Genomic DNA, 23,819 nt, shown 5'->3' with positions numbered 1-23,819 from the left:
AACAACATGGATTTGAACTGTGAGTGTCCACTCGTAGGCAGAGGTCTTGTATCAAGTGCAGGCAACAGTGCTACACAGTCTGCAGGTGGTTAAATTGGGGGATGAGAAGCCAAGGATAGAGAGGGCTGACTGCAAACTTACACTCTGATTTTCCACTACGCAATGGATTGGCGCTGTGTCATTCAAGGGCCAAATGTATACACCAACCATCCTTTTTTTTTTTTTTAACCCATGGGATCTAACACAGAGATTCACATATAATAATTACTCATTACAGATTACTTGGATGTTAATCATACAGTACCATACTTCAGTAATAGGAAATTCCATCGTAATAGGAAATTAATTATAAGTTAAATTACATGAAATAGTTTTATAAGATAAAATCAGTCAAATTTTGGCAATTTCATGGGATTCAGCTTAATTTATATGTTTTAATTATTTCAAGTTTCATTAAAATCTGTGATTTTATTAATAATATCTAATAACTCCAAATACTATTTTCTAGATTCTTTTATATTGATTTTGTACACACACACACAATGTAATATAATTTTCCATGTGGTATAAAAATCTCTTATAAAACAGAAAATGATTTTTAAATATCTGAAATCTGAAATTAATGTTTATTAATTTTTCCTTAATGCAGCCTGCAATTGTCATGGGAAAGCCGAAGAATGCTATTATGATGAAAATGTTGCCAGAAGAAATCTGAGTTTAAATATACGCGGAAAGTACATTGGAGGGGGTGTGTGCATTAATTGTACACGAAACACTGATGGTATAAACTGCGAGACATGCATTGATGGTTTCTTCAGACCCAAAGGGGTAAAATATGCTTTTTCTTTCATGAAGTGTTATCTTGGCTTTTTCAGGTAGAGATGGATTATGCGGGGAAATAATTTTGATAGCTTCTCTAAATAATTGGACTTCAAATTCTCAAAGGTGACTAGAAATAGTTCATAATATTAACTGATGTAAATCCTTGAGGGTGTAATATAAAACATTTCCATCTCCCCAGGAAGTTCAGTTGTGCCTTATTACAATCTATTCCCACCACCATGCATACTCTCTTCTGATTTTTAGAGCATAAATTAGTTTTGCCACTTAGTGAATTTCCAAAAAATGAAATCCTAAAGTATCTAAAATGTTTGGTCTTCCTTTCACTCCGTATATTCTGTTAAGGTTTATCCATGTCATGCACAGTAATAGTTCTTTTTTAAAAAATAAAATTGTTAAGGAGTAGTCCTTTGCATAAATGTATATCATTTTTTAATTCTTTCTCCTGTTGGTGGATATTTGGGTTAGTTCCAGTTTTTGGATAGCTCCTACCAAACAATTTTATATGTCTTTTTGTAGTTATGGTTGATTAACCTTGTGTAAATATCAAGGAATAGAATACTTATTTCATAGGGCAGGTATATGTTTGACTTTATAAGAGACTGCCAACTTCTTGTCAAGTTAGTAATATGTTTGACATGTTCACCAAAAATGTTAGTTCTGTTTCTCCCATATCATGTCTGATATTTGGTGTTGACTATCTTTTTGAATTAGTCATTCTAGTGGATGTGGGTAGTGGGTATGGCAGGTGGGTACTAGGCAATCACCAAGTTATTCCCATCAGTGCTATAAAAGGCCTTCTATTATGAATTTACAGAGGATCTCACGGATTCGGTTTTTATTTTAAGTACTTATTGGCTATTCTTATATCTTCTCTTCAGAAGAGTTTCTGCAAGTCAAAAAATTGTTCTTTTTTATTCTAGAAGCAGTATAATTTTATTTTTCTAAGTTTTTTTCTATCGTAGTTGATTTACAGTGTTGTGCCAACTTCTGCTGTGCAGCAAAGTGACCCAGTCAAACATACATATATTCTTTTTCTCATATTATCCTCCATCGTATTGCATCATGAGGGACTAGATATAGTTCCCTTTGCTGTACAGCAGGATCTCTTTGCTTATCTGCTCCAAATGCAATAGTTTGCATCTACTAACCCCAAATTCCCAGTCCCTCCCACTCCCTTCCCCTCCCCCTTGGCAACTACAGGTCTGTTCTCCAAGTCCATGAGTTTGTTTTTTTTTCTGTAGATAGGTTCGTTTGTGCTATATATTAGATTCCAGATATAAGTGATACCATATAGTGTTTGTCTTTCTCTTTCTTTTTAAAATTTTTTTTATTTTTATTTTTGCTTTTTAGGGCTGCCCCTGTGGCATATGGAAGTTCCCAGGCTAGGGGTAGAATTGGAGCTGTAGCTGTCTGCCTATACCACAGCCACAGCAATGCAGGTTCTGGGCTGTGTCTGAAACCTGCACCACAGCTCGAGGCAACACCATTTGCAAGGCAACACCACTTGCAAGGCGCTGAGCCATGAAGGGAACTCTCTTTCTGACTCACTTCACTTAGTATGAGAGTCTCACTTTTAGGGAGCTGGGCCCATCTCAAGAAAATATTTGTGTGGGGTGTGAAATAATGATTGATATCTACATGGTTCACTGTAGTTCCAGCACTATTTTTTGGAAAATACTTTTTTTCTCCTTTAAATTGTTTTGAGGCATTTTTTAAAATATAAAATCAGTTGATCATTTGGGTCAATTTCTGGAGCCCAGTTCTGTTCCAGGTATTTATTTGTCAATCCTTGTCCTAATGGCACACTATCTAGATTACTTTAGCTTTAATAAAATTAGAATTCAGAAACTGCACTAATTTTAGTCTTCCTTTTGAAGCTTGTTCTTCACACTTCCATGCAAGCTTTAGAATTAACTTGTCAGTGACAGAAATATTAGCTGGGATTGTGGTATGGAATCTAAAAGCAAATATGGGGAGAACTAACTTTAACAATATTGAGTCTTCCAATCAATGAATATAGTGTGTCTCAACTTATTTTTATCTTACTGAATTATTCACAATGGTGTTTTCATTGTAGAGATCTTGTATGTCTTTTGTTAAATTTAATCCTCAGTATATTGTATTTGTAGCATTGTAAAAATGACTTTTTAAATCATTTAATATTATTGGAAAGATTTTTAAATATTAATGCTGTGTCTCATTCTATGCTAAGTTCATTTATTAGTTCTAGTAGTTCTAAACTAGGTTGTTTAGAAGTATATACATAAACAGTCATGTTGCTTGTATATAAATTGAAGTTTATTCCTTCCTTTGCAATCTTTATGCCAATATTAACTAAAAATGATGAGAACAAACATTTCTGCTTTATTCTCAGTTTTAAAGGAAAACATAATATTTTGACACCAACTTTGATATGACCTGCAGGCTTTTCACAGTTGCCTGTTACCAGAGTCAGTGGGTTCTACTCCAATGTTTCTGAGAGTTTTTATCATGTAGCTGTATTGAATTTTGTCAAATGCTTAAGGATTTTCTTCTTTATTCTGTTAATATAGTCAATTTTCACTGATTTTTTTTAATATTAAACCAACTTCAAATTTGTGGGATAACCCCCACTTCATTATGAAGTATTATTTATATATTGGATAATTCAATTGGCTAATATTTAAGAATTTTGATATCTTCTCCTAAAGGATATTGATATGTAATTTTATTTTTTTTAATGTTTGGATCAGCTTTTTGTATAGGGGTATACTGGCCTCAAAAAAAATTAGTTTAAAAATGCTTCCTCTTCTGTTTTCTGAAGTAATTTGTCTAGGATTGGAATTGCTTTTTAATTGAAATATAGTCAATTTACAATATTATATTAGTTTCAGGTGTACAGCATATGATTCATTATCTTTGCAGATTATATTCTGATATGAATTATTATAAGATAATGGCTATAATTCCCTGTGCTATACATTATTATAGCTTTGTTGCTTATCCAGAATTCCATAGTAAGACTATCTGGGCATTTAATGTTCTTTGTGGGAAAAAGACTTTGATAATAAATTCAGTTTTGTACTTAGAGCTGGGTAGGTTTTATTTTTTCTTGTGTTAGTTTTGATATATTGTATTTTTCAAAGAGTTTGTTCTTTACATCTAAGTTATCAAATTAATTGGTATAAAGATTTTTTTATGTTCTCTTGTTATCCCTTTGAAGTGTATAGCATTTATCCTGATATTTTCTCTTTAATTCCTGAAATTGTTAATTTATATATTTTTCTCTTTTTTATTAATCATTCATGCTAGGAGTTTATTAATCTTCTTCATGTTTCAAACAAACTTTTGCATTTTATTTTTTTCTGTATTTATTGATTTATGCTCTTATGTTTGTTATATTATTTCTTTAACCTGTTTTTGGTTTAAGTTTCTTATTCTTAGATGATTGATTTTAAACCTTTCTTTTTTCCTAATATAAGCAGTTAAATATAAATTTCCCCTTAATAAGAACTTTAGATTGTTCCCATGAGTTCAGAAACGCTTTATGTACATTATCATTTATTTAAAATATTTTTATTTATCTTGTAATTTGTTCTCTGTTTAATTTCCAAATATTTGGGCTTTATTAAATATTATATTTTTGGAGTTCCCATTGTGGCTCATGTAACAAACATGACTAGTATCCATGAGGATGCCGGTTCAATTCCCCGGCCTTGCTCAGTGGGTTAACCATCCAGCTTGCCATGAGCTTTGGTGTAGGTTGCAGAGGTGGCTTGAATCCCACCATCACTGTGGCTGTTGTGTAGGCCAGCAGCTGCAGCCTGATTTGACCCTTAGCCTGGGAACCTCCATATGCAGCCCTAAAAATATATATATATTTTTTTTTAATTGAGTTCTACACATAGTATTTTATGGTCTGATGCCACATTTCAGGTTTTGGGGGATTTATTTTCTGGCTCAGTTAACGGTTTTTCTTGGTAAACCAGCATATGCACTTCAGGAGAATATTTGTCCTGAAGTTGTCAATTGCTATACAGGTGGATTTGTCCAATCTATCATTGTGGAGACTTATCTTTCATTTTTGTCTGTATTTCCTCACGTGCTTTGAAGAACTGTGTTTGGGTACATACACATTTAGAATTTTTGTGTCTTTATATGTTTTATAACTTGACATCTTCTTGGTTACTGAGCTTCTAATAACTTTAAATTGAGATTTTTTATATCACATTTGGAAATTTTAAGCCATTATTTCTTAATACTTTTTTTGAACCTACTCTCTCTTCTCCATTGGAATTTCCTGACTTATGTACAATTAAGGGATCAGTTAGGAATTAAAGGGTGTTGATATGCAGATTTTGTTGTTACCTTTATATGAACATAGATCTAATCTATCTATATTTTTCTTTCAAATTTTAACTCCTTATAATTTCTGCCTCCTTTTGATTATTCTCTCATCTTCAGATATTTGATTTTAATATTTTGTTCCAAATTCATAATTGTTATTTGAGGGTGTGTTGAACCCATACAAGAGATTCTGCCATCATCCTCCTGGAAACTCAATCAAGTTTTTATTACAAGTTATTAAGTGAATCTGAGCCTAGATTTTGGTATCTTAACACATAAAATACGTATGCTATATTGTGTATTAAAAAATTGAAATATTTCAAGTACTTAATATTCTGGTAGAAGTCCATTGTGTTTTTATGAAGATACAGAAAGGAAAGTTTTGTGCACTGCACATTTTATAGCTAAGTAATGTATCTCTATGATATCCTTAAAATTACTGCCTTAAATTCTAATTTTAGATGTATCTGCTAAATATATATATTTAACAGTTAAATATGTACATATACATGTATATAATATATATAGCAGTGTTTACTTTTAAGACTAATTGGTAATATTATTTTAATAAGGATATTTAATAGATTATATTTATAGAATCTCATATGTTAGAAGACTTCCTGATCAGCAGTGTGATTCAGGGAAATTTTCCCAGTCACCACAAAGAAGGATAACAAATTAAGAGTCTTTGGTTTACTTAAATTTATCATTGGAATCATATATCATATTTATTAATAAGAGCTAAGAATTTATCCTGAAGAAACCTATTGCTGTATACCCATGGAGAGGTGTTTTGATTTTTTGTTTGTTTTTATTTTTTTATGTCTTGGTGGTTTCCTCTATATTAGAAAGCCCTTCTCCCAACTCCATTATCAAATTGCTACTCAGACATTCAAGCTCTAGTCTAAATGTCACTTTTTCTGTGAAACATTGGTTGACTTCATTGTGTTATAACTCCCTTCTCTTTTGCCCCTTAATGCTCTGCTTGTGTGTCTATTTCATCTCTTGGCACATTCTATCTAATCAATATCTTTCAAATCTGTTATTTCTGTAAGTTTCTTTAAGGCAGAAGTAAGACCTTACCTATCTGTGCTTTTTGCAGTCCGTATTTCATAATAGGAAGTGAATGAATGGGTCTTAAACAAATGATGATTTTGAAATCGATCTGTGGATATAATTGACTGATATTCTGTCAGATGTAAATGTTTCGCTTCTTATGACACTTTGATTTATATTAGCAAAGAAATCTTCATTTATAAATTAAAGTTATATATATATACATAAAAACTATTTAAGGGAAAAAATTATATATACATTTATATTCATATATATTCAGCAGTATTTCAGAATTTCCTAGGCAAATAATTTAGTGGGTTTTTTGTTGTTGTTGTTGTCATTGTTATCTTACTGCATTTGGAAAATAAATGTAGATAATATGGTACATTAACTCAGCCTAGGTTTTTTTAATAAAACTACTCCAACATTAAAAGCTCTTGGTTGTATTGAGTATTTAATATATGTGAAGAATCTTATGAGATATTTTATATGTTATTTCTCTTAATATAATAACATCACTATAGTTGCTATTATTATCCTCATATTACCAGGAAGTAAATAAATTGCAGGAGGCCATATAGTCAGTAAGTGGCCACAGTGGGATATGAGTTCAAGGCTTCCTGGTTATAGAGCCTACATTGTTTCTCCCCAGATTATGCTGCCTCTTCAGAAAATTAAAATTTTTAATATAAATATCTAATATTATCTTTTCTCAAGCACCACATATAAATTTCTGTTTAATTAGTCATGTCATAATCAATGTGAAAGTTTTTAAAAAATAAATTTTGGGGAAATTACTAATTTTGAAGTATGTTGTAATAAAACAAAATATTAAGAAAGATTTTATTATTGAATATATATTTCTGTAATATTCTATCATTATATAAGCAAACATTATTATTTTGGTTTGTTATGATAACAATACTGTGATTATAAAGGAAAGAGATGCACATTGAAATGCGTAGGTATTAAACGACTCTTTATTTGGGATTTTCTTTAAAAACTTAAGCAAAGAATCAAATGTCATGAAACTTATATGATAGGATCTTGATAATTGTTGAATCTGACAAACAGGAGTTTATTATACTATCCTCTTAACTTCTGTGCACCCACTTTGGAGTAATGGATTTTAGAAACTGCAAACGTATATTAAAGAAAATGTCTTATTTTCTCAATATAGCATTACTATATGTTCTTAAAATTATCTTTAAAGCCTTGCTAAATTGAAAAATATTAGTGTTTCTATTACACTTGATTAAAAGCACTTTGATATTTTTGTTAGGTGTCTCCAAATCATCCAAGACCATGCCAGCCATGCCACTGTGATCCAGTTGGTTCCTTAAATGAAGTCTGTGTCAAGGATGAAAAACGTGCTCGACGAGGTGAGAGCTGTAGTAGAGGGCCTTTGCTCTGATGGAAGGATAGCGAAAGAAAGCCACGTGTGATTATCTTCAGGACAACGCGTTGCAGTCCATTTCACTCATGTAACGAATTTATTCTTTTACCTATCAATGTCCTCTATAGGAAGCAGTTTTTAATTTATCTTAAAAATTATTTTCATGTTTATACCTTAAAATCAAGAAGAATTAAATCATTGGTTTTGCATTAATTATACATACATACATATGTACATAGCTATGTACATATATATGTATATATACACATTCTAGGCAATTGTAAATCTGTTGTGTATGTAGTCTTTTGATGTCTTATTATTTATTAGTTTGCTTTGTATCTTGTATGGTTTCTACGGTGAAATGACAGTGTCATTAAGGTATGTGTGTGCTATGATGAGGAGAGTGAAAAGAGGAAATCAGAAACTGAGATGTTCTCAGTAATACAGAAAGCAAGAAGTATACATAAAGAACTATAAAACGCAGTAGTCATGAGTTACTGAAGGGAAAGAGGCTGACATTAAGTTAAAAATTTCTTTGAGGATTGAAATTCCTGATGATCTCCAAATGTTAAGGAAACAAATGCCAAAATAACTCCTTGATATAAAATGTCTAGGAGCTTCTTCCAGGAAAATTGCTGACCAAAGTCAAGTAGAAAAGTCCATGGAATGTATCTAGAACTCTATTTATATTTCTAAGAGTCAATTATGAAATAAATCATGACTAATATATAGGCCTTTTCCCCCAAAGACCTTCAGATTAAAACACTGGCAGTGTTTCTTTGGCACAGTTTAGTTTACTTGCTTTCTTTACCAAACTGTAGAGTTATCTGTTTAAGCCTTACAGTCTTAAATCTTAGAAAATTAAAAAATAATTATTTTAATACTCAAATGGTGAATTATTGATGTCATTTTTCATTTTATGGTCCCTTATTTTTTGATGGTAACAACTAAATTTCATTACTTCAATGCAATTTAATTTTCTCCCTTGAGCCTAAAATGACAAAAAGATAAAAAGGTAGAAAAATAAGTATACAATGCAGCATTGGTGACTAAGTATAGATATAGTTACTGATATATGTGTGAACTTTACATGATAAATTTTTCCCCATATCTGTTGAAAGTTTCTCTGAAATCTGGTTTTAGCTCCAAAATAATAGTACTCACTTTTGAATAGATATTAAGATGCATCGCAAATTTTCTGTATTGGAACCACTGTTTCAGTGATCTTTGTATATAAATATTTTTCAATTGTTTTTTTCCTCTGTGCTCTAAATTCTTTTTTTAAACTGAAATATAGTTTATGTACAATAGTATATAAGTTGTTGTACAATATAGTGATTTTTTAATTATTATGCAATCAACATACAGTAAAATTTTAACAATAGAGAGGGAATAAAGTAACTGGAAAATAGTGTCCTCTTCAACATATTCACACCTAGTCTTATTTCCAAATTTAATCGCATTGAGCCTTTTCTATTATTTTAGAAGAACTTATCTTCCGAACAACATCTAGATAAATATTCTTAGTATTTTTCATCACCATTGTATATTACCTGTTTACTTTCCATCTTAGAAGACAAATATTTCCTTCATATCACCTCCTTCCCTCTCTCTACTGTTCATACATTTTCATTATTTATTTCTTCTGTGGTATTTTTATCATGTTAAATAAAAAGTTTAAATCGCTGTTTTTTGATTTAGTAAATGTAGACTCCATCCCTTAAGATCATACAGCACAAGCTGAGAAAAAGACCACCCGTACATGCTCCCCTGATCTTGCAACCCACTTAACAAGGTCAATTTCACCTGTACTTTTCCAAAAGTTGTACACGTGTTGTTGGTTCCAGGCCAATAATTAATCCTTCTAATTTTAAATTTAAATGCAATAATTAATGTCTGTAATATTATAATTAGATGGATTTCATTCAGTATAGGATTGGGTTGGAGAACTGAACGCTTATCTGTAATACCTTTTTCTCTTCATATTTAGTCTGAGGGTCTTTTAGGAAATAGTCCAAGATGTAATCTAATGATTTGGATTTCTTAATCAGTGTGAGTAACCAGATAGTGGGAAATGATATTCCAGTATTTCATTGGCATTAACCCAGTTACTAGAGAAATATAAATATTTTGTGTGTGTGAATTTTTTGTTTCCTTAATTTTCTTTTGGTGTAAGATAGTTTTTTTTTTTTTTTTACAAACTAAAAAAAGTTTTTAAAAGTAAGAGTTCTAATAGTATATCATATTTGTTATGAACAATTTCTAGATTTTCTTTGTGTCTCATTGAAAAGAATTTTTAATACATAGAATTTTTAAAATGTTATATAATAACCTACAAAAATTCAGAAAATCCTCTAGCTATAATGATGACATAATGCTAAAATTATGATACATATTAATATTTTTCTATTAGATTTCTTACATGCCTTTCTAATTCTAAAACTCTTATCTACTCCAACATTAGATAAATTGTTTTAGTTTTTTTCATTCTTCTAGTTTTATTGAAATGTAATTAACATTAAACACTGTTTAAGGTGTACAGCAAAATGGTTTGACTTTCATTTGTCATGAGATGATTACCACAGTAAGTTAGTGAATATCCATAATCTCATATAGATGCAAAATTTTAAAAAAAGAAAAACATTTCCTTCTCATGAGAACTCTTGGGATTTACTTTATCAACTTTCATATGTAACATACAGCAGTGTTAATTATATTTATCATGTTGTACATTACATCCCTAATACTTATTTATCTTATAACTAGAAGTTTGTACCTTTTGATCACTTTCATCTTGACCACCTGGTTTCTTCTTATACTTAATTATTTAATCCATCTTGAAGTTCTTTTGGTATATTTTATAAGAAAAGTTTCTGACTGTATTTTATTTTTCTAATAGTCTCTTTTCATTCACTTATATTTAATAGTACTTATTTCTTCAAACATATTAAACAGAGTATTTCCTCCTTTTCAGAGGATATGTTTCAGGATCCCAGTGGATGCCCAAAGCTGAAGATGATACTCAACTCTATATATTCTATGTTTTTGCCTATAAAAACATGCCTATTATAAAGGATAATTTATAATTTAGACACAAGAGTAGTAATAAATAATAAAATAGAACAGCTGTAACGTACACTGTAATGAAAGTTATATGAATGTGCTTTCACCCTCACAGAATATATTATTGCACAAATTGAATGCCTTTTTCATCTTAACCAAGTACTTATCATACCCTGTGGTCATAACTTGCAGTTTGTGGTGCAACAGCAAAACATCACACATTATTTTTCCTTCTTCACAATTTAATGAATAGAAGATTCGTTCTTACTGTAGATCTTAACGATATTAGCATACAATTTTTTCTTAAGTTGAAAATGTTCCCCTTTTCCCTTAAAGGAAGCATTTCTCAGCTTCTCTTCAGCATATCTGAATTGCCAGTATCACTACTCTTGTGTTTTGGAGACATTATTAAGTAAAACAGGGGCTACTTGAACACAAGCATGCAATACCTTGACAGTCAACCGATAACCAAGATGGCTACTAAGTGACTAATGTGATGGGATTTGCTGGACAAAGGGATGATTCACGTACCAGGCAGGATAGAGTGGGATGGTGCAAGATTTCATCACTTTACTCAGAATGGTACTTAATGTAAAACTAATGAATTGTTTATTTCTGGAATTTTCCATTTAATATTTTTTCACTGTGGTTGACCACAGGTTAACTGAAACCATGGACAGCAAAACCACAGATAAGAGGGGACAACTGAATGTTTATTTTATAACTTTTATCTGTTAGTAGTTTTCTCTGCTATTTATTTGATTCTGCAATTTGATTTTTCTGCTAACTCTTCATCGGGGCCTTGTTTTCTTGTGTGTTTCATGATTGTGTGTGTGTGTGTGTGTGTATGCATGTGCACATATGTGTGGGTATGTGTGCACTTATGTGTGTTTATTACCCTTTCAGGAGTCTTGAGTTTATATAAAGTTCTCTGAAATGTCCTCCTAACTTGAGTAGTACCTAGAATTTGTCTTTAGTTCCCTAAACCTTGCTCCATGCTGTGGACTAGTTAATCAGTTAATCAGAATTAATTAACTCTAGAAAAGACATGGCTTTGGGACCAGCTTACTACTTTAGAAAGTAATTTTTTTATACTTTCTGATCTCCAAGGGGTTTCTCTATTTCATACCAGCAAACTATTCTATATATCTCTCTGTAGGCTAACTATCTATCTTTGATTTCATCCTGCATAGTCAAGTGTTCTGAGCAAGGAGGTGTTTGGACATTTAGTTCATAATATTTATAGAAACAAACATTAAGAAAGACATTGTTTATTACATGGACTATTTTGGCATTTATTCTCAAGGTCTAGAGATTTTAACATCAGAAATAAATATTAATTTGGGAAAATGCTTCTCCAGCCTTTATTGAAATGATCAGATTTCTTTTCCACTTGACTTATACATGTAAATACATATAAATTCCCACTTGACTTTTACATGTATTAATGTTAAACAGTACAGGCATACCTCAGAGATATTGTAGGTTCAGTTTCAGACCACTGAAAGAAAACAAGTCACACTGATTTTTTGGTTACTCAGTACATATTAAAGTTATGTTTACACTTCACTGAAGTCTTTTATGTGTATAGTAAAATTATGTCTCAAATACAATACCTTAATTAAAAAAGTATTTTGTTACAAAAAAGTGCTAACTATTTTCTGAGCCTTTACAAGTTGTGATCTTTTCGCTGGTGGAGTATCTTTCCTTGATGTCAGTGGTTGCTGATTGATCAGGGTGGTGGTTGCTGAAGGTTGGGGTGGCTGTGACAATTCCTAAAAATAAGACAAGAGTGAAGTTTGCTGTATTGATTGACTCTTCTTTCATAAATGCTTTCTCTGCATAGCATTTTAGCCAAAGTAGAACTTCTTTTAAAATTAGAGTCAATCGTCTCAAACCATGTGGCTGTCTTATCAACTAACTTTATGTAATATTTTAAATACTTTGTTGTCTCAAAGATCTCAATGATCTTAACTGTATCTTCACCAGGAGTAGAACCCATCTCAAGGAATCATTTTCTTTGCTTATTCAGAAGAGGTAACTCCTCATTCATTAAAATTTATCATGAGATTGCAGCAATTCAGTCCCATCTTCAGGCTCCCTTCTAATTTTGTTTCTCTTGCTTTTCTACCACATCTGCAATGACTTTCTTCACTGAAGTCTTGAACATGAACCCTTTAAAGTCATCTGTGAGTGTTGAGTGTTTTTCCAAACTTCCATTAATGTTGATATTTTGACCCCTTCCCATGAGTCACAAATGTTCTAAATGGCTTCTAGAATGGTGACTCCTTTCCAAAGGTTTTTAATTGATGTTGCCCAGATCTATCAGCAGAATCCACTAGCTGTAGCAGCTATAGCCTTAGGAAATATATATTTTTTTAATAATAAAACTTGAAAGTTGAAATTACTCCTTGATCCATGGGGCTGCCAAATGGATGTGGTGTGGGCAGGCGTGGAAAAAATGTGAATCTCATTGTACATCTCCATCAGAGCCCTTGGGTGACCAGGTGTATTGTCAGTGAGCAACAATGTTTTGAAATGAAACTAGTTTTCTGAGCAGTTATCTCAGCACTTTTAAAATATTCAGTAAACTGTTTTAAACAGATGTACTGTCATCCAGCACATCTATTTATAAAGCACAGATAGAGTAGATTTAGTATAGTTCTCAAGGGCCCTGGGATTTTGGGAATCCTAAATGAACATTGGCTTCAACTTAGTCACCAGCTACATTAACTCCTAGTAAGAGAGTTAGCCTGTCCTTTGAAGATTTGAAACCAGGCATTTGACTTCTCCTCTCTAACTATAAAAGTCCTAGATGGCATCTTTTCCCAATAGAAGCCCATTTCATCGACATTTAAAATCTGCTGTTTAAGGTTCTCACTCTCATGAATTATCTTAGTTCCATTTTCTGGATAACTTGCTGAAGCTTCTGCATCAGCACTTGATGCTTCACCTGGTACATTTATGTTATAGAAATAGCTTCTTTCCTTAAGCCTCACGAACCATTCCTGCTAGCTTCAAATTTTTCTTCTGCAGCCTTCTCACCTCTCTCAGCCTTTATAGAATTGAAGAGAGTTAGGGCCTAGCTCTGGATTAGGCTTTAGCTTAAGGAAATGTTGTGGCTGGTTTGATCTTCTATCCAGACCATAAAATGTTCTCCTTATCAGCAATAAGGCCGTTTCACTTTCTTAATATTTATGTGTTCACTGGAGTAGCACTTTTAATTTCCTTTAAGAACCTTTCCTTTGCCTTCACAACCTGGGTAACTGGCAAGAGAAGACTAGCTTTCAATCTGTTTGGTCTTTGGCATGTCTTTCTTACTAACCTTATTGATTTCTAGCTTTTGATTTAAAGTGAGAGACGGCAACTCTTCCTTTCACTTGAACACTTTCAAGCCATGTAGTCATTAATTGACCTAATTTTAATATTGTGTTTGAGAGAACAGGGAGGCCTGAGAAGAAGGAGAGCGATGGGAAACGGCCAGTCTGTAAGCAGTCAGAACACACACATTTATAGATTGTTTGCTCTCTTACATTGGTGCAGTTCCTGGTGCCCTCAAGCAATTACAATAGTAACATCAAAGCTCACTGGTCACAGATTTGTATTGTAATGAATACAATAACAATGAAAAAGTTTGAAATATTGGGAGAATGACTCAAATGTGACACAAAGACACAAGCTCAAGGCAGGGTTGCTGCAAACCTTCTATTTGTAAAAAACAAAATATCTGTGAAGAACAGTAATGAAATAAAATGAGGTAGGACTATATTTATTACTAAAACAAATTATACTAGGACCTCATGGAAGGTCCTTTTAATTTATAGCACTGTAGGGTTCAGTTTGCTGTTTATTTTCTTTAAGATTTCTCATCTGGATTCATGGCAAATTATTCCTGGCTCGGATACCTGCCAGCTGTGCTGCCTTGGCAAATCACTGAATTTCTCTGTGTCTTAATTTCTTCATCTGTAAATTGGGGGAAACAATTCCCCACTGCATATTGATGTTTTAAATATTAATTTAATTAACATATGTGTAGTGCGTAATGCTAAATATAATGCCTAGCATAAAATAAGTGCTATTTAAGTATTAACTAGTATTACGTTTATTTGGGGTTATCTTTGTTAGATTTTGATAATCAAGTTTTCACTAGCTTAATAAACTGAATCAGATAACTCTTCGTTTTTTATATCTTCCGTAAAAGTTTCAAACTTTGAAAACATTGTAAAAATTAACCAGTACTAAAATATCTCTGTGTAATTCTTTGATCATTTGACCTCTTTTGATATCCTTAATTAGCTTTCTCTAAGATTCCTATTTTTGCTTCCTTTATTTTAGCTTTCAAATCTCTTTTCTTTCCTGTGTTCATTTTGTTATATTTTATAATAATTACATTAAGTTTTAATTTATTTACATTTTTTAAATAATGGAAATATTTAAGCCTAAGTGTTTACTTTTGGCTTCAGTCTTTCTGTGTCCAATGAATACTGCTGAGTTCCTTTCTCACTGCTCTTATATTCTATTCAGAAAATTATTTGATCTACAGTTGAAGTCTTGATTTTCTGCTTAACCCAAGAGCTATTAGGGATAAATATTTATTAACTTTTAGAGTGGCTGAGTTTTGTGTAAAATTCTATCATCATGTTCGATATTCATAATTTAATTCTAATCAATTGTGGCATTTGTTACAAATATAAAATTAGGGATTTATGTTAAAGACACAAGCCCTAGTTAATTTCTTCTTGAGAAATTGAACGTCTTGTGAATTGATGATAAGCTAAATAAATATTTCTATGCCATATAAGATATAATTCAACATTATTAGCTACTCCAGATTTTTTTTTGTCTTTTCTAGGGCCACACCCGCTGCACCCACAGCATATGTAGGTTCCCAAGCTAGGGGTCTAATCAGAGCTGTAGCCTCTGGCCTACACCACAGCCACAGAAACGCAGCATCCGAGCCACATCTGTGACCTATACCACAGCTCATGACAACAGCAGATCCTTAACCCACTGAGTGAGGCCAGGGATGGAACCTGCATCCTCATGGACACTAGTCAGATTTGTTTCCACTGAGTGACAGTGGGAACTCCTACTTCAAATTTTTTTATGTCTTGCTTTTTACTAATTCATCGGTAAATATTTAAAGTAGATAGGTTAATGTCATTTTCAGCCACTGATTTTTGGATAATTTTTCTTTGACTTCCAATGTCTTTTGTTGTCTTATAATTAATGCTTATTTGGAGCATAAATATAATCATTTTAATCATGGTTTTAAGTTGTAACTTTATTGGTATATATTTTTGTACTTATAATTGGTGCTTATTTTTGTACTTATAATTGGTGCTTATTTGGAGCACAGTTATTTAAATCATGTGTTAAATTGTTACTTTATCAGCGTAAAATGAGAGCTTGTTCTATTGAATCTATTTTAATTGAATTTTACTTTGCCCTCATTGATATTACTACAACTGTTTTTACTCTCCTATATATTTTCCTAATGCATATTTACCACCTTTTATTTTTAATATTTCAGTCATTTTGTGTATCTCTTGTGAATATTACATGCACATATTTTTAATAGAAAATAAGACTAACTCATATGTGGTTAGTATGTATATTTGGCACTCTTTCTGTCCTTATGTTTTCTCACACTAACATTTCCTTGATTTTTTTTTCTCCCCTCCTTTCATTTTTTTCTAGTGGACCTTATTTTACTAATTTATTCCTGTATTTTTCCAGATTTTGAAGGTCAATAACTTGTATTTGATTTTTTTCTACTTTTCTAATCAAAGACAAGAATAACAATTTTCTTTTGCATTTCTTTATTTAAAATGAACAAGCAAATTTAAACTCCTTTTTTATTCCCATTTCTTTTTCTCCCTAAAATATCTAGTCCCTGGAACATCCTTAGTCTTTTTCTTTGTTGTACTTAGTGATGTGGTACTTAGATTATCATTGTTAGGTTGCGTTTTTTACTCCCAAGGCATTTTTCTCATCTTAGGATAGTCTGAGGGGGGCTATGAGTCAATTAGAAAATACTGATATATCTGTCTCATCCTCCATTAGGTCTGGCACCTGGTTCCTGCCATTGCAAACCTGGCTTCAAAGGGGTGAGCTGTGATCGGTGTGCCAGGGGCTACACCGGCTACCCGGACTGCAGACCCTGTAACTGCAGTGGTGCAGGGAGCACAAATGAGGACCCTTGTTTTGGACCCTGTAAATGCAAGGTACATTGTTTTTTTTTTTTCCAGCAGTGCCCCACTGTTAAGACCAAGGATCATTTTCAGTGGCTTCTCTCTTATGTCTGCTGGCATTAAACAACTGGAACAACTTCTATAAATATCCACTCTATTTTATTGGTGACACTCCTACAAGTATCTTTAGAACCAGGTTCACTGCAACGAAACTCATACCATTTTTCTTAAAACCTACAAATCCACAGACAATCAGTCACTTAAAAGATGTGTTACTTTATAACAAAACACTTTTCTCCATTACCTATCTGGTCCATTAATTGAATATATATAACACTGAAACTAGCACCCTTTAAAACTACTCTCCCCTCAGATCTGCTTTAGCTTTGGGTCTCATTCGAAAATAATTCTGTCAAGAGTTTCATTCTAGATTTTTAAATAATCTTCTGAAGTTTGAAACCAGATACATCTGAAAATGCCATGTTCAGACTTATCTGTTTAATTACCAAAAATGTGAGAAGCCCACTTGGAACTGACTAAACACTCAATATTTGCTCCCAAGAGCACTTTCAGAAATGCAGCCTTATTTGTTGTACACACGCAGATAATAGCTCATCAGGTGAACACCAAGGGATACATACACCTGCAGCTTATACACATAGAGGAAACATAGGGGCAAGCACAGGTCTAAAATAATAAAACGGATTTCCTTTAACTGTAGTAATCAGTTCCAAAACGTTCAGATCAGACAATGTTAGCTACATTAGCTGAGAGAATAAACACGCCTTGAACAGGTTAACGTTCCATGCTGATGCAAAAATGAATGTTACTTCCTTTTTTTTCTTTGTTCTCAAATGTAGATGGAATCTTGTTAAAAATCTTTATTGATTCATTAGTCATACCAAGGCAGCTATAAATTATATGCTTACAGTTGTTATGTGGGTGTGCTTACGTACACAGACATTAAACCATAAAATAAGTAAATATTAGTGTTGATGTTGGGGGTATATTTATTGGGAAAAGAATGTCTGAAATGTGAAGCTAAAAATATTATAAGAGTTACATGATAAGTATATGGTATATCAGGGGTAATTTAGGTACCTATCTCAGACCACTGAAACAATAAAACTGTCTATGTAAACAGGTAGAAAGTCCACAGTGTGTGGGAAAGAGTTGTCATGTACTGAAATATAGTAAATTAACTGGATCTTTTATTCTAATAACTAAAATGAAGACTTACATTTGTAGATCAACACTGCAGTAGTCTGTGGGCAATCGCTCTTTAAAGGATACCACCCCTCTTCATCCTTATATGCCCTTAGTGCTCTTCTGTAATATTTATCAGATATATTTCCTGTGGGTGCTTTATTCCTGTTCCAGAACTCCGCAGAAGTATCCATTCTTTATTACTTGTGCAAATAAAGGACAGGCAAAGTCAAACTTAAAATGGAAGAGAAACCTCCTGGGTTTCCAGAATATAGGAAGTCAAAACTGGGGGGGCGGGGGAAGGGAGTGTTTTTATACACATACTATTCATAAAAGCGAGATGCCTGATATTTGAAAAGAAAGAGTAACAGGCACATGAGGGAGACAGACCCTCTCCATTCAATTTCTTTGATAAATATAGTGAGAAAGGCTAGAACAGGAAGGTTGTAGCCATTAGCAGAGTTCCGAGGGAAAGTCCTTGAGCCACAGCAGGCTCTCTGCCTGCCTCAGTATTGTACTAAGAGTGGTTATAATTCTAAGAAGACAAATGCTCCTACAAAGTGACTGGAAGCTCTACATAGACAATTAAAACACAACAAAATGCAGCAATAAAGAAATTATAAAAGAGAATGAAAAGTTAGCATCATTAAAAGAGTTACCTTTCAACTGTGTGATATTTTAAATGAATGGCTTAAAGCGCTTATAAACTGAATGTTTTAGGGTAAGATATTATTTTAGATAACTATGTAATTTTAAAAATCATGAATTATGATATGACAAAAGCATGATGTGACCTAGGAGTGTTAAAAAATTCAAAATTATTTATTATTACTGATTATTCAAAAAAATTCAAAATATTATTTAACAGGTAAAACTTCATTGAAAATCTAAAATACTAAAAACTTAAATTCAAGTAAAATGATATCCGTATAAGCTTTCATTTACAAAGTGTGTATTAACCAGGAAACATTTACACATTTATTCTTTTACACTGTAATATCTAATCGTTCTCCGTAATTTTCATTAGAAAGAAATATTTTACCTACTGAAGTTTGTGAACCTTCTCAGAAAACATTTTGTCATAAATTTGGGGGCATAAATTTATTTCTGTTGTAAATTGTAAATGACTAACATTCTAGTAAAATGCTGGACTGTGAAAAACAGACACTGCTTTTCCCAATTATGGGAAATATGTTTGGAAATATATCCCAAAATATTCTGAATAAACAGAGCAAACATTTGTAATCCCGTAGATTCAACAAAGAAAGGGAATTTCCTAGATGTCAGACAAAGAGGGAAATCTAAGAGAAGCATAAACTCAAGCAAAACTATAACCATGGCCGTAAGGTGGGGGGTTAGGAGGCTGGTCTCAGTCCTAAGATGGGGGTTCAAGTCTGGAGTTTTAATGGCTTCTCTAAGCCTTGACATTGGGCTGTGGACTCACTGCAGGAAATTGGAACTGATTTCATTTAAGCCTGAACTCTAAAATGCCTCTGACAGTGAAATAAAAAAGTACTAGAAAAATTTCACCTGCAACCTGGGAATGGCAACTAGAAAACATTCTCTCTCCTTTGGGGTTCTAGGTGGGTCAAAATTAGTGTACTGTCAAACCCACCAACCTGTGTGCCACATGGAAATGGTGTCAGTTTTATTCTCCTTTTATGTGCTAGAATTCTTCAACAAATCAGGCAAATGGTATTTCCACAGGAAAGAAAGTGTAGCTTTAACTGACAATGAGCTCACCATAAGGCAGTATATGGCACAAAAGGAAATCAGAAGCCACAAAAGTTAGAATATTGTACACTAAGAACTAGAAAGAATAAAATAGTCTGAAAAAGTTGTATAAATATAAAAATCAATAATCATAATTTTATAATATAAATCATAGAAATGAAATATGTAGAATATATCATCATCAAAATATGATTAAAAATAGAAGAAAGAAATAAGGAATAGGAAAAATACAACACAGTATAGGGCATTCCATTAAAAGAATAAGCATATTTGGAAAACAGTTAATATAATGTACTTCTAGAATAAAAAATGTGTGTGGTCACTGAAATTTAAAATTCAGGAGTTCCCGTCATGGTGCAGCAGAAACAAATCTGACTAGGAACCATGAGGTTGAGGGTTCAATCCCTGGCCTCACTCAGTGGGTCAAGGATCTGCATTGCCATGAGCTGTGGTGTAGATTGCTGACATGGCTTGGATCTGGTGTTGCTGTGGCTGTGGTGTAGGCCAGCAGCTACAGCTACCCCTAGCCTGGGAACCTCCATATGCCGCAGGTGTGGCCCTAAAAAGAGAAAAAGACAAACAACAACAACAAATTCGGTGAATAGTTTAAACAAGAGATTAGAATAGAGATAGAGAATCAGAACTACAGACCTGAGAGAATTATAAGTTGTTATAGGAGGGAGGTAAAGAAATAAAAATGTGAGATGCTAAGTGGCATGGCTGATAAAACGATAAAATCTAACATAAGTTTAGTAAGAGTTGCCAAAAAAGAGATGAGATGAATTTGGGGAGAAATGATATTCAGGAAATAATGGAGGAGTAAAGAATTATGAAGAATTAAAGAAAATTATACATCTTCCATTTGAAGAAGATTAAAAAGCCCACCACCAGGGCTTATAGTAGAAACTCTGCCTACCAGCCAGGACAAAGAGAAAAATATTAAAACTAGAAACAAATATCAGATTATTGTGTTTACCACCAACTGTGCAACTTCATTGAAAAAAACTGCTCAGTAATATATGTACTTAGAAGAATATTGGACCCAGAAGAATTCCATTGGATGGCAAAATACAAGCATCAGTCTATATAAAGCAGTAACACATGAGTGATAACCAATTAAGAACTGTAATAAAAATATTTAGACTAGCAACAAAACAATGTGGTACCTAGAAATAAATGTTCTCAAGTAGAAGTAACTTTTTACAAGATTATTGAAGGTCATAAAATAATATTTAATATGGGGAGATAGCTGCGAGTATCAAGTGCTGGTGAAAATCTGGGGAAATGGAAATGTTCACTGCTGCTGTTATTAGGACGAATGAGTATCACAACTTAGGAGGCTGATGTGTCATTATTTGGCATCATTAAAGATGTTAAAAACTTGTCAACCAGCAGTTCAGCATCTAGACATTTACTCTAAAGAAACTTGTATAATATGTACAAAGAAGCATATTAAAGGTGTTCAATATAAACCTACTCATTAGAATGTAAATTACGAAAAAAAATCTAAGTATCCATAAATAAGAAAAATAAATAATATGTTCATGTAATTTGATACAAGAAACAACTCAAGGGAATAAGTTTTTACATGTAAAAACACTGATAAGTTTGAGGTGAGGTGAAAAAAACAAGTGCCTTTATCATCACTTATATAAAGCTATTAAATTAAAATATTCTATGAACACTTATGTATGTATAATTTTTTAAAATTTAAATGCAGTTATATTATATATACTAATTTCAGAAGAGTAGTTAACTGAAGAAAAAGGGAAAGAAATAGGATGGAAAGTGAAGTTAAATTCAAATGTGATTTTAAGTTCTGTTTCTTTAAAATATAACTGAAGCACACATGGAAATATATAATTTTTTGCCTCTAGGTTGTGGCTAATGGATAATTATCATATTGTAGGTACTTTTCTAGTTATTTAAAATAATTCCAAATTTAATATTTATCTAATAGAAGAGAAAAAAGGATTTCCTGATTTAACAAGAGGTGAATGAAATTTTTAACTTATTACAACTTACCAGCTTATCAACTTATCAACTTATCAACTGCTATTACCTTAACGCATAAGATTTTCTGTTATATCCTTGTTTAGGTAATGATATCATTGAACATCATCCTCATTATATTTCAAAATATTAAAACAGTGCAACTCAAGACGTAAAAATATTTGCTAATTTTTATGCATTATTAAAATGTTTAAAATTTCTCTCTCTTCTGGTAAATTACAAGAGACAAGCCAATCTCAGATATATGACACATCAATTAAATGTAAATGCTATTTGACTCTTGGTATTTGTTTATGTTAAGTACTAAATGCTAGAAAGAAATTGGCTTTTTTGAAGTTTGGTGTCATATTATCTATTCACTGTCAGTTGGATTGCAGACTCTGATAAATAGTATAAATAGACCTTGATCTAGGTAGGAACATGTGCTTTTATTTTTATCAAAGTCTTATAATAATAGAAAGATAAATAGTCAATTAAAAAGACTAGAAATCAAAGTCTGTATTTTCATCTTGTTTTGCTTTGGGTTTTTAATTGCACTTTACATTATGCTCTGACTGGCACATAAAATTATGTAATCTGACCTTGGCTTACCTCTCCAGAATGTTCTTGAGCTTCAGCCACTGTCTTCCAGCCTTGCTTACATTTCTTGAGTCACCACGCTCTTTCTAACTCTGGGATTTTATAGATTCTATTCAGACTTCTGGGAAAACCTGACTCTGACCTTTTCCCTATGCTTAAGCTAGGTGTTTTTAAGGCTCATTTCCATTCCACTCCTCAGCAAAGCTATCCTTGATCTCCCAATATAAATCATTCTCCTGCCATAGACATTGTCACTTTTTTCTCTTCCTTTATGAACTTTTTATACTTTGCAATCCATGTAATGTCTATCTCACCACTGTGATGATATCAATTCTATATATTTCCCTCATCATTGAAAAATACTATAAAAAAAGAAGGAAAGAAGAAAACAAAAAATGTTCAAAGCTTTGACAGTTCCTTAAACTGTCTGATTCATATTTCTTAAGCTTGTAAAATGATATTAAATCATTCTTGCCTAACTCTCAATAGGTATAATTGTAACATTAAAGCCTTGTGCAAATATAACATATAATCATAAATACTGGCTGAATTTTTTGTTTATATATATATATTTTTTTACAGGTAGAGATAAGTTCCCATTCTTTTTCCCCAATGGGTTTTTTTTGTTGTTTTGTTTTGTTTTGTTTGGCCAGTCCTGCAGCATATTGTATTGAAGTTCCTGATAGAACCTGCACCAACCACAGCAGTGACCCAAACTGCTGCAGTGACAATGCCCCCCGTCCCAGTGGGATTTTTATCATGTGTGCTAACATTTTTATTTGTTTGGGTTTCCGTCCTCTTTTCCATTATGTGTAGAAATGATTATCTCATTAATTTATTAGGCCCAAACCCTGGGCATTTTTACAAAAGGTAAAAATTTAATTGATGTATTTGATCCCAAATACAAATTACAGATGTAAAATTTTTAGTATTAAAAAACACATGCCAGAATTTGTCTTTTGCAACAGCTACAGTTCAAAAATATTATGTTGATCAGTATTTTTTTAAGATTGAAACCTAAGATTGTAAAAAGTAAGAACCAATTTTTATTTATTTTCTTCTCTTCCTCTTCCTACCCCACCACCTTTTTATTATTTAGCCTTGGAACCCTGTATTTAAGGAGTAAACACTCAACAAATACCACTAATTACTTAATTATCCTTCTTTTGTTAATTTCTTTTAATACTAGGATGCATTAGAACAAAGGCCGTAACAGAGGAAAATCTGTAATTGACTACAAACACCCCTACAAGCAAGCATGACTGCAAAATTTCTAAAGCAATTATCACCAAAAATAACTTACACGTCACTGGAGATATTCCTGGTAACTTTGTCAGTAGAATTCCCAGTTGGCTAACAATTACCATTAAGCATGTACTGCTGAAGCTGTTCCTAATTTATAAGAAGGC

The 23,819-nt window shown here is 32.3% G+C and overlaps 1 protein-coding gene across 1 annotated transcript in view; it reads left to right on the top strand.

The window, feature by feature from the left end:
* The window catches only part of LAMA2 (laminin subunit alpha 2), a 594,330-nt gene that overhangs the window by 246,378 nt on the left and 324,133 nt on the right, over positions 1 to 23,819 (top strand). The window contains 3 exon segments of the mRNA XM_021084463.1: positions 650 to 828; positions 7,508 to 7,607; positions 16,751 to 16,911. Coding sequence (XP_020940122.1) covers positions 650 to 828; positions 7,508 to 7,607; positions 16,751 to 16,911 — 440 coding nt within the window.

The sequence above is a fragment of the Sus scrofa genome, chromosome 1 (genome assembly GCF_000003025.6).
Source record: "Sus scrofa isolate TJ Tabasco breed Duroc chromosome 1, Sscrofa11.1, whole genome shotgun sequence".
Lineage (NCBI taxonomy): Eukaryota > Metazoa > Chordata > Mammalia > Artiodactyla > Suidae > Sus > Sus scrofa.
The sequence above is the reverse complement of the archived record's forward strand: the minus strand, read 5'-3'. Positions and strand labels throughout refer to the sequence as shown.